General features: G+C 38.5%; 1 protein-coding gene across 4 annotated transcripts in view; it reads left to right on the forward strand.

Annotated features, from left to right (window-relative positions):
* Nucleotides 1-12,177, forward strand: part of LOC135254990 (intersectin-2-like) — a 140,252-nt gene that overhangs the window by 74,372 nt on the left and 53,703 nt on the right. For 3 of the 4 annotated variants that reach the window (XM_064335672.1, XM_064335667.1, XM_064335686.1), the window contains 4 exons: nucleotides 2,603-2,763; nucleotides 3,553-3,667; nucleotides 4,479-4,681; nucleotides 11,925-11,980. In XM_064335672.1, coding sequence (XP_064191742.1) covers nucleotides 2,603-2,763; nucleotides 3,553-3,667; nucleotides 4,479-4,681; nucleotides 11,925-11,980 — 535 coding nt within the window. The remainder of the gene's footprint in view (nucleotides 1-2,602; nucleotides 2,764-3,552; nucleotides 3,668-4,478; nucleotides 4,682-11,924; nucleotides 11,981-12,177) is intronic. The other variant, XM_064335679.1, reaches the window with a different exon arrangement.

Below are 12,177 nucleotides of genomic sequence, written 5' to 3' on the forward strand. Positions count from 1 at the left end.
TAAAACATTGTCTCGTTTATTTCGTTACTTTTGTACGTTTCGTTACTGCCGTATTGGCATATTTTAGGGCTATTGTCGGGTTTATCTTGTTATGATGGAATACGATTTTTGAGTGGTGAAAGAATATTTTTATGAATGCCCAGATAGATAATATTGTCCATTATGAAGTTCAGATCCTCCCCTCACTGATAAAAACTAGACCCAACGGTGTTGGATTACTTAGTTGCGCCACCATGGATGTCTTCTAGCTGCTTGCTGTAAAGCAGTTTACGAAATGTCGTAACACTTTAGATGAGGAGCTACAGCTCTTCCGCACCGCAACTAATAAAAAAGTCCAAATGGCGGGCAAACAATATGGCGGACATTGGTGGTCCCAAAAGTTGTAGAGCACATTCAGATGCGTCGGTCAATGAAGTTTTGTGTTGATCTGACTTATGGTGTGGGAGTTATGGCCATTTAAACATGACCCTTTGTTAGAGGGTGATTTGTAGTGCCTGAGTAGTGGGGGGCCATAGGAACCCACCTACCAAATTTGGTTGCTCTAGGACTTATGGTTGCTGAGCCACAGACACTTTTAGCGGAGAAAAATAATAATAAGAATAATAATAATAATAATCCTAGCAGATACAATAGGGTTCCACCAGCTTCGCTGCTTGGACCCCTAATAAAGTTGACCACACAAAACCTGAAATATCTTGTGTTCATACTGTCTGCAATAAAATACAAGTCAAAGTAAATTTAGAAATCACTGCTTTCTTTTTTTATTTGCATTTTCCATACCGTCCCAACTTTTTCAGAGTTGGGTTAGTACATTGTTTACTCACCAGAGAGGACAGCCTCAACATAACTCGGATGTGAAATGAAATCTTACAAAGAACTCTTACTTAAATCTTGCTGCGTCTTTCAGAATTTTGGTTTTCACATTAACCATGGCGTCCTCGGGGCTTTGAAATTGTCTCTCCGTTCCATTATGTGTGACACAGAGTCGTGCTGGATAGGAAAGGCCATACCGAATGCCATCTCGTCCCCGGAGCAGTCACTTAACCTCACTGAATGCAGATCTAGCTTGTGCAACACTCGGGGGATAATCCAGGAATATAGAGACGGCGGTTCCTTTGAACTTGAGGGGACCGGTCTCCCTGGCGACGGACTTCCACACAATCTTGTTAATAATGCACTTTCGCCACAATGACATGGGACTTACCATCTGGTTTCCTTGCCTGGAGACCCCTGTGTGATCTGTCGATCAGAACATCTTTGTCCATGTTCAAAATTTCTTTCAGTAGTTTAGAGACTGCCATTGGAGTGCTTGAGCCAGGGGTCTCTGGAACATTCAGTATTTGGATGTTGGAACGCCTCTTCCTTCCCTCCATATCAAGGCATTTTTCCCGTAAACTGGTTACCTTCGTCTCGAGCTTGCCTACCTTGGTTTGCAGCGAAGCCACGTCGTCTGAGCATGATGATAGCCCCTGTTCCATTTCTGATATGGTCATTTTCATCGTCTCCACATCAGAGCAAATTGTTGCAGTATTATTCGCCACTTCTGTTTTTACTGCGTGTAGTTCAGATTTGACAGCCTCAAATTCCTCAGCCAGTAGAGTTTTTAGCTCCGACCTAAGCAGTATAGCGATATATTTTTTCAACGAGGTGAGGATTTCGACTTTCAGGCTGCTCCCGGTAGGTGAAGAACACGAGCTTGCAGCTTTGGGCCCAGCAGTGGAAGTTACTCTGGTGAATTTGTACTTTTGCAAATTGTTGGCCATTGGCGTGACAAAACCAAAACTAGACTAATGATAAGTAAAAATAACAAACTGAGATTGATATTTCGTAGCCTTTTGTGGGTGTAGAGTGTCTAAACAAAACTTTTAAACCGAATTTCAGCAGAGCATGTCTAAAACACAGCCTACTCCATTGCCTGCTCACTAGCGCGCCCCCCCTCCCCCCCATGCTTTTGACAGCTGTTTCTGTATATGTATGCTCCACTCTATTGTAATCTTTCCTGCGGTCTAGATGGCTTGCAACATCTGAATTTCATTTATTTGTCTGCAGTGTTACCAATCAGATATTCCTTTACCCTGTTTTGTAATTCAGTACGTTTTAATCCGAGACATTTTGAAAAGGATTTTGTTTTCTACTTTCAGATTGAATCAATAACAAATCTTGTAAAATCAGCCACTGTAAAAAATCACCACCCCAAAAAATTACACAATAAAATCTTGAAATTCGAATCTAGAAACCTCAAGAAAGGGTAATGACGACAACACCGGACCACACTATTAACCAATTATATTTAGACATTGACCAATATAGATGTATATTTAGACTCCACCCAGGAAACTGAAACTGATAACTGAAACTTTTTAGAAAAAATAAAATAATGTAGATTTCCCATAGGTTTGAACAAAAAATGTAACTCATATCTGTGCTTTATTTTTTACAGCCTTTTTCTCCAAGCCAATAATTCTTGACCCGACTATTCCTTTCAATATGCCTTTATACAGCTTTTTTTACACAGACTATTTTATAGTCTCATTTATGTCAGTATAGTTAGTGTATAATTTTCAGTCTCAGCTGGTTCCTTCTCCTTGTGATGACTGTACAGGTGGATGAGACCAGAGAAGGGGAGAAAGGGTGGCTGTACGGCTATCTGCGGGGATTCGAGGGCTGGTTCCCAGTGAGTTACGTGGAGAAACAAATAAAACCTCAGGCCTCCCCTGCAACAAAGGAACCCCTGCCCCCTCAGATCATGCCTTCTACTTCCAGGTATACTAAACATTCCACATCTGCCACACCATAATTTTGGACATTTTCCTTGCTCTTTTCAGAAACTGAGATATGCTACTTATTAGCAGGTTTTCTCCCTCTACGTTTGCCATGCCAACAGGTCTTCTCAGCAACTGCTGTACTTTTTACGGTTGTAGCACAAAATTGTCGGCATTGCTATTGTTGTTTAAAACTTATGCGTCAAAGATTAATAATCATTTTTTTCCTAATATTATGAACAAGACGGAAGTTACTTTCTTTGGTGGCGGCAGCATGACTGGTTCTATGCAACCACTTGTGCAAATATGAAATGTTGGCTCATCCTTTTTTTTTTTTTTTTCTTGGCTACAAACTCATTATACTGCTAAAATAGTCGTGGATATTAGGAAAAAAGTTATGAGAAAGTCATGGACACAGTGGGAAGAACATACCCTGTTGGAAGAGAAGTGCCTGGAATGCTCTGATATTTCTGCTCTAGATATGCAATCGTGTTCCACCACATGAGATGATTCTGGTAAACTGGTAGTGGCACTTGCATTCCAAAAATCACCTTCTCTGCCTGCAGGACATTAATTGGCTATGTGCCAGCAGATGAAATGGGTCATTCAGAGCCAATCGTTTTCAAACCAGGAATACGTTAGATTTTCTGCGTGCTTATAGGATTTAAAAATATATATACAAATTAAACATCACAGCCCAACAGACCTAGTGGTTTTAGAAATTAAACAGTAATCCTCCACATTTTATTGCGACCTGCTGCTTGTTATGTTGTACCTGTGTCCCTTTCAGGTACAACAAGCCTGAGGATGAGTCCAGTATCCTGGAAACGGTTCAGAGTGTCCCTGCTGATAAGGGTAGTCCCTCTGCAACTACCCCAGGGCCAGCCCCCACAAATCAAGGACAGGTGGGTTAAGTATGGGTCCAAACTGAAATATTTATTCACACAATGATCAGACTTCTTGCAGTGACCATAGACCATAGGTAAATGTTAAGCCAAAATGGTCTGTTCTCATAATCAAATATTATTTTATTCTTATATTCTTACCATATTTCCCATAGGCACGGCAACCCAATTCAGTGCCATATCAGTTGATTTACACACACAATATGAAATCCCTTTCCTGTGGCTTTAAGGTTAATTTAATGAGAAAATAAAGTTGTTGTCAGCTCTAGCACTTTTCATTGAACTAATTAGGAAAACAGTTTCACTTTCTTTCAGCAGAAAATAACAAATTTTATATTACTCAGCGTAAAAGGAATAATATCAACATATAATGTCAAGACATGAGGTCTCTGGCGCAGCTTTTTAATGTATCTTGAGAATATATTATCATGTGTTTGCGGTATTTTTACCTTTTAAATTCACTTCTTGCCCTCTTGAAATTCAATTGCGTTGATACACTTTTACAGCCCATCAGTTTATTTATTAGATGGGAAGGTATTCCTGGTCGCTGGGTTCCTCAGACCTAACTGTAACTTGTACAAACATTTTCTTTAATCGTAAGATATCAGGATCTGCTAATGCCATCCCTATTGTTCATGAAATTAATATTCTATGACTAGCCTTGGTGCTCCTTAACTTCTTCACAACTTAAACTGCAGCAAGATTTCTTCTTGCAGAGCAGAAAAAATTTGATGTGCCTGTGTCTTAAGGATGTATCAAACCAATTGTGTGCGTGTGTGTTTTGTGTGTGTGTGTGTGTGTGTGTTCATAGTCTGAGCCTGGGCCTAATCTTCAGGCACAGGCACTGTGCTCTTGGGCAGGAAATACGGAAAGCCATTTGAACTTTGCAAAGGATGCGGTGATCACAGTGCTGGAGCAGCAGGAGGAATGGTGGCTTGGGGAGCTGAATGGAAAACACGGCTGGTTCCCAAAGTCCTTCGTCAAACCATTGAGTCCAGATGGGGAACAGAGAGAGTAAGACCCACTTCCCCTCTTCCTTTTGCGTACAGCATCATCAGACACAGAAGGGAATTTGCTTTCCTGACCTCTTGTGTCCACCACGACAAAGTCCGAGAAAAAGTGCTGTGGTCAGGTGGATGGAGGACACTATAGGTTTTTGAATGCTGACTGATACTCTGAAAGGGCTATACACTTATGGACATTACAATGGTGGACACGTGGAGAGGATGATTTGGAAAATTAAGTAGGGCAGAAATACAGGTATAATTAGATCTTATTAAGCAACACCCCCTTCATAATCCCTTTTTTTACACATCTCAGCCAGTGATGTAGGATTAAGGGCTCCCCATTCAACCTAGCCAAGTAAGCAGCAGAAGCTAGTCAGTCCATAAGTCATTGTAGAGGTCTAGCAGGTTAGCGTCAGTTGTACCACAGTAGTTTAGTGAAATCGTAAACATAACTATATAAAATGAAAAAAAGACTAACATAATCTCCATCTTCTGATTCTGCTGACAGAACAGTCACCTCTTCTTGGAGTCAAGAATTAGTCTTGAAATTCATCTTGCATTTCCCTGTTCTCACTCCATAGCATTCTATTGTTGAACTCTGTCATCATGAAATTTAGGGACATTTTTTTTTGTCCCTAAATTTCCCTACATTTTTTACATATTTTCTGTTGACATAACTTTGCCAGGCCTGGCTTGTCTTGACACTCTCAAAATCCTCATTATCTTCCTTTTTCTCCTGATCCTGCTTATCACTAGATCTATTGGCTTCTCCTGTTTGAGGTTTGGCCTTGCTAATAGTAACTGTAAAGTGGTCAGTGTCATTGTCATTAGCATCTTGGACTGGGTTGTCATTTGTGCTGCTCTCAACAGCCTGCTCCTGGCCCTGAGAAAATCAACTGAAGAAAATTTTTCAGGGAACATGAGACTAAATTGTGTTTTTTTTCCTTTTCTCTTCGCTTTTGTGCACCAGATTTATACCTGCCATAATTCCTGTCTGACTAGTTGCAGACAGGTTACGCTAACTGACTAGCAGACACAGCAACATCTCGTCTCATGCATGCTTTGGGTGGCCACTGGACAAAAACAATAGAAAACAATTGGGTAGCCCCAGAGGGTTAAATAAAGCATCATGCATTTGAACAAGGCAAAGGAAAAGCATTAGTGTCTATGTTTGGGTACTCAAGGGGGCCCCGTCATGGCTGCTCATATGGGTGCGTTGCTCCTTCGGCACCCCCGCTAATTCCACTTTTGGTTTGTTTGCTTCAAGCAAAGCATACATGGGTTAAAAGTGTTTAAAACAAGAGTGTTTTGAAATAGTATACAGCATACATTTGTTAAATCATTAGTATACACAACTGCTGCGTTGACCTGATGGTCAGTGTATCAGCTTCCAAAAAACTTTTTTTATTAGGCCTAGTTATACCATTTTTCTGCAGCCTAGTTTTAACACCCGAAAGGCCATGCCACTGGGTATTTAGATTTTAAAATTTAAATTACTTCTGCACTGTAAATGCAAAACCTCCTCCTTCCATGACTTTTCCCTGAATATTTGGGCTTAAAATAACTGTTTTAACAATTTAAAAAAAAAAAACGACTCCATGAATAAATGGATCACAAAAACTTTTAAGTGAAGTTTAGCTTTTGCCAAGAAAGACAGGAAATGAAATTGATCAGCCCTAATGCTAACATCAGCCTGCTCTGCCCTCCATCAAGGTGTATCAGTACAAAGCTTTGACAACTCATGGCTCCAGACTAACTTTTTACATTGGTTGCACTGGTGCACCTAACTTTTTCATTTAGGTGTACCAGCACATAATTTAGGTGCACCCAAAATTTTTACCTCGCCTTTTGGTGCCACAATAATACATTTTAAGCATTACATTTTTTGTAAGTTCCCATACGCATTGGTAATTTCTTAACACATTATGTAAATGATTGTAATCATGAATAAAGGTGCAGATAAATGTTTTTTCTTTATTTAAATCACAGCACAAACAATAAATCGCAATAACCTCAATTGTTAAAAAAATAAACTTAAAAAGTGCTGATGTTTAAAGTGCTTGACAAACTCATACAAATAAATCAAACTCAAATAACTCAAACAAAATTGTGCGCTGCTCCCGGAGGAGTACTGGGCGCGGTTTCACACATACATGCCTTATTTTTTTTCCCCACCCACAGAATATCAGGGTCAGAGCCAATCAGAGGCAGAGTAGGGGCGGGTCTTTGCAGAATGCGGGTGGTAAAAAGAAATAACGCTACACATATACACACACTGTACTACGACGGAGTATTAGGGCCACATTGAGGGGGAAAAAAATTCTGAGATTTCGAGAATAAGGTAATATTACGAAAATAAAGTCATAATATTACAAGAATAAAATCGCAATTTAATGAGTCATAATAAAGTCATAATATTTCAAGAAAAAAGTTGTAATATTACGAGAATAAAGTCGTATTTTTACGAGAAAAAAAATCATAATATTACAGGAATAAAATTGTAAATTTCGAGAAAAAAAACATAATTTTTAGGAATATATTACCAGCAACCAACAAAACAGATGCGAGGACAGTCTAATGGCAGCCCAAGCTTGCAATTTCCTCCAAGTTCGTGTGGTTCTTTCTTTGGAATAGACACAGTTTCTTGCAGAATCTTGTCCTGATACTTATGATAATGTGGTGCTGATGTGCCAAAAGATTAAGTATTTTATTTGTGAAACCTATACTAAAGTATAACTTCACAAGATGCTCCACCTTCCTCATTTTAACGCAGACGGCTGGCTGCTCTTCTGATATTTCCCGTCTAAAATAACAAGTAGCCTAAAATTACGACTTTATTCTCATAATATTATGACTTTTTTCTCGTAAAATTACGACTTTATTCTCGTAATATTACGACCTTATTCTCGAAATCTCAGAATTTTTTTCCCCTCAATGTGGCCCTAATACTCCGTCGTAACACACAGAGACTGACCTGCTAAATGTCAGGCGCACCGGTGCGACCAATGAAAATGTTTAGTCGCACGTGACAGATTTTTGGTCGCATGTGCGAGTCCAAATATCTGAGTCCACGACCAAGATCTCTTTTTCATCATTCATCAAAAAAAACACAAATTCTTTACTCTATGGTTATATCTGCAAGATAAGATCACTTTTACTGACACAAGTCAAAACATGTTGCTAATATTAACAGAAATGTCTGTATTTTATATGTCCAACATTTGGCTTTATTATAGCCTGTATTCTGACTGGCATTTGTTCCACAGGTTTGAATTTGCAGATCCACATTATTCCAGCTCTTAGAAAACATTCCAGAAGTTTTCCTGTAATGGTACAGGGTGTTTCACCTTTTACCATTTCAAATATTCCCATAAGTTGTTTAGATGGTTTAAGGTCTGATGACTGTGGAGGGAAATCCATGCAGGTAAACTTCCTTCCTTTTTGATGTGCATTTTGGATCATTGTCCTGCTGGAAAATAAACCCTCTTCCACAGAACTTTAAAGATCCAGGAAACTGGATTCAAATTATGGTTAAATTCCCAGAAATTACAACTGATTGTCTATTTACTATTTCTTTCAAGTTTTTAACCCAATTATAACCATTAAGTTATAATAAACAAAAATTGTTGTGACCTGTTCTGCAGACAAGGACTGGGTGGGCGTGTATCCTTCTCTCATTAACATTCCTATCTGTAAGAGATATCATATGTGAACCATTCCTCGTTGCTAGCTTGGTTAGAGCCAGTTAGAACTGTAAGCTTACAAAATCAAAGAAAGACACATGAACTAGGCTTTGCCATCATATAGTTATACCTGAAGATCATTAAATGTGTAATAATGTAACACTGAGCTACTGTGCACTAATATTAGATTCTATAGCAGTCTCGAACTCCGGACATACACCTGAATAAAGAAAGTATTTTATTCCACATGTCTAAGCTTCAAAGCTATTTAATTGTCGCTAGCTAATTGTTGGCCTACTTACCGAACCACCACGTTCTGCTCCAAGTGAAAATGGGTGCTGCAGATAATAATTGTACAGGTTATTATAATATTGCAGTCCCTGTGGACTCCAGAAATAAAACCGATTTCTTGTATGTCTCTTCGTTTTTATGAAAAGAGAAGTGTATTACTTTCTTTGCATCCAGAGAAGGGGCAATTTCAAGGGGCAAATTAGGCATTTTCAATTTAGCTTGCCTTATTCTCACAAAAGTGGCAAAAATGTCATTTAAAAATTACATACAGAAAGGATTTCACTAAACTCATGGTTTTTGTTAGGTAATGCTGGCCCCACACTAGAGGATAATTGGGCCTATTTTGTGCCCGATTCGCTCTTCCCGACAATCGCGGGGGCATTGTCGGGAACCGATAGTCTGAACCGATTATCTGCCCAAGTGATCCTGTAGTGTGAGGGGTTTACAGACATAATCTTAATGTTACCGACTGGATCGGAGTCTCCCCGATCTCGAATCGTAAATATCAAACATGTTTGATATTTACGACTTGAAATCCTGTAGTGTGAAAGGAACAGCGATGGAATATTGAGCAGAAACCCGCAACAGCCAATGAGAGTGAGCTGACCGGGAAGCATCACCAACCAAAATTTTTTCGGCTTACCGAAACCAAAGAAGTTCTCTGTGGACAAAATTGTTTTATACTCGATGCGGTTAGGCAACCGCACATAGCAACAAAAGTATCAATATTATTGTATTATGTATATATGTAATTATTGTAACGTTGCCGGCAGTGTGGTCTCCATGGAGATGGGGAATCAGTTTGCGGAAAGAAAAAAAGTCCCTGGAATCGCCACTCTGAAATCGTTTAGTATAAACGCCAAGTGTGTGGTCCTGCGTCTTGACTGAATCGTCTAGTGTGTGCGTTCTTAAAATATTAAAAATTGGTTAAATCTGTTGTTATGTCTGTGGTCTCCCATGTTTTTAAAATCGGTTAAGATTTGAAAATCTTCTAGTGTGCACCAGGCTTAACTAACACCCAGTTAATCCTGCCCACTGAAAACCTGGTGTTTAGCCAAGAGGGAAAGCAAGCCATTTTCAGCACAGAATTTATTTATTTATTTATTTATTTGGGCAATAATCATTAAACAGTTTGGCCATTTGTGAATGCAAACAAGTATTGAAACAAAACATCAGCAAAGAATTAACTGATTTTAGGGATAGCATGCCTATATAAAGTAGGGCGGTACTTCTCTTTGCTCGTCCATTATGGCCCCATTTTTCTTTTTCTTTTTCTTTTGCAAAGAAGTATTCTTTTTCAAAATGAAAGCACCTGCAATAGAAACAATTATACAAAGTGGACCATATTAATTACATCCATATCTGGCATTAATTGTTACAAGACCAAAACAACTTGCACCGTGTATTAGGAGTGCTCATGTATTAAAATTTTAAGGAAGCATGAGGTGGCAAACTAAATATTTAGAAATCAGTTTCATGCTATTTTTTTTTGAAACAGCTTATTTTTTTTAATCTGCATCTGTGTTTTATGACATTTGTGAATAAGATATACCAAATGAGTAAAACTTTTTGTGGTTTTTTATAAATTATGAAAACAAACAGAACTTGGTGGTGGACATAGACTTTTGGAATCCGCTGTACTTTCTTGGCAAAACCCTTATGTTTATCATGATTGAAAGTGTATATTCTGTTTTCATTCTGTTCTACTATATTCATTCTTTTAGTTTAGTGTGATTTCTGCCAACATAGTCAATGACTGTTTCAACCTTCAGTTAAGCATCAGAGTGTTATTATATTACAGTTGAGGTCAAAAGTTTACATAGACCTAGGCTAAAGATATTCACAACTTTGCACATTTCATGTTACCATACATTTATTTTGGCAAGTCAATTAGGGCATCTATTTTGTTCACATAAGAGGTAATTTTAAAACTATCATTTAGAGACAGATTTATTTCAGCTTTAATTCAGTATATCATAATTCCAGTAAGTCAAAAGTTTACATACACCAAGTTTACTGTCTCTTTAAACAGTCCAGAAGATTCCAGAAATTAATGTAATGACTTTTTAGAAGCTTCTGATTGGCCAATTGTCATAATTAGGAGTCAATTGGGAGTTAATTGGCACCTGTGGCTGTATTTAAGGGCCTACCTTTAGAGCCACTGCCTTTTTGCCCTTGATACCATGGGAAAATCCAAGAAACTCAAAAAAGCCAGAATTAAGTTTCCAGGTGATCACCACCTTGCCCTTTTGGAGGAGTGTTCTCTGGTCAGATGAAACAAAAATTGAACTCTTTGGCCATAATGATGTATGTATGGAAGAAAAAGGGTGAGGCTTTTAATCCAAAGAACACCATCCCAACTGTGAAGCATGGGGGTCACAGCATCATGTTGTAGGGGTGTTTTGGAAAAGGGACTGGTGCACTTCAGAAAATAGATGGTATCATGAGGAAGGAGGATTATCTAGAAATACTGAAGCAACACCTCAAGACATCAGCTAGAGAGTTAAAACTTGGTTGCAACTGGGTCTTCCAGCAGGACAGTGATCCTAAGCATACCTCCAAAGTTGTAACAAAATGACAACAAAGTGCAAGTATTGGAGACCATCACAAAGCGCTGACTTGGATCCCATAGAAAATTTGTGGATTGAACTGAAAAAGCGTGTCTGAGCAAGGAGGCCCACAAACCTGACTGAGTTACACCAGTTCTGTCAGGAGGAATGGGCAAAAGTTCCGCCAAAGTGTTGTGAGAAGCTTGTGGAAGGCTACCCAAGCGTTTGATTCAAGTTAAGCAATTAAAATGCAATGCCACCAAATACTAACACAGTGTATGTCAAGTTTTGACCCACTGAAAATCTGATATAGTACATAACAGCTGCAATATCTCTGTCTCTTAACTATTATTTTGAAATGACCTCTTATGGAAATAAAGTAGATGCCCTAATTGACTTAACACAGGAAATGTATGGGAACATGAAATGTGTGGAGTTGTGAAAAATTGAGTTTGAATGTCTTTAGCCCAGGTGTATGTAAACTTTTGGTCTCAACTGTATTTTACATCTTGCGCAGTGGCATCATTAATTGATTAAAGCCTTTGTTCAGTTTTATAAAACCTTTGTTCAGTTTTATTTTAAAAAATACTTTGCTGTAGAAAATTACTGAAATTATTGTTCATATTCCCCATCCAGTTTGTCAGTTACAGCCTTAATTAGACCAATGACTGAGTTTAACTTACTGCAAATCCTCAAAGACTCAAAGAAACTTTTTTCTTGTTAACAGAGAGTCATACCCCTCAGTAGATGGATATGATACATTAGACTCTACTCAGCAAGAAGGTATGTAATATAATGTATGAGTGTCTCTCCAAATCCCCTCATCTGTGAGATGGGTACACATTATTTTGGTGTCAACAAAATGCATATTTCCTCTTAATTGGAATCCTGGAATGCAGAGCAGTTGCCAATGTAAAAAGATAAAGACAGTCACACATTCTTTCATGCCTTGTGATTTCAGACCACTTGCTCTTGGTGTA

This window comes from Anguilla rostrata, chromosome 1 (assembly GCF_018555375.3).
Source record: "Anguilla rostrata isolate EN2019 chromosome 1, ASM1855537v3, whole genome shotgun sequence".
NCBI lineage: Eukaryota > Metazoa > Chordata > Actinopteri > Anguilliformes > Anguillidae > Anguilla > Anguilla rostrata.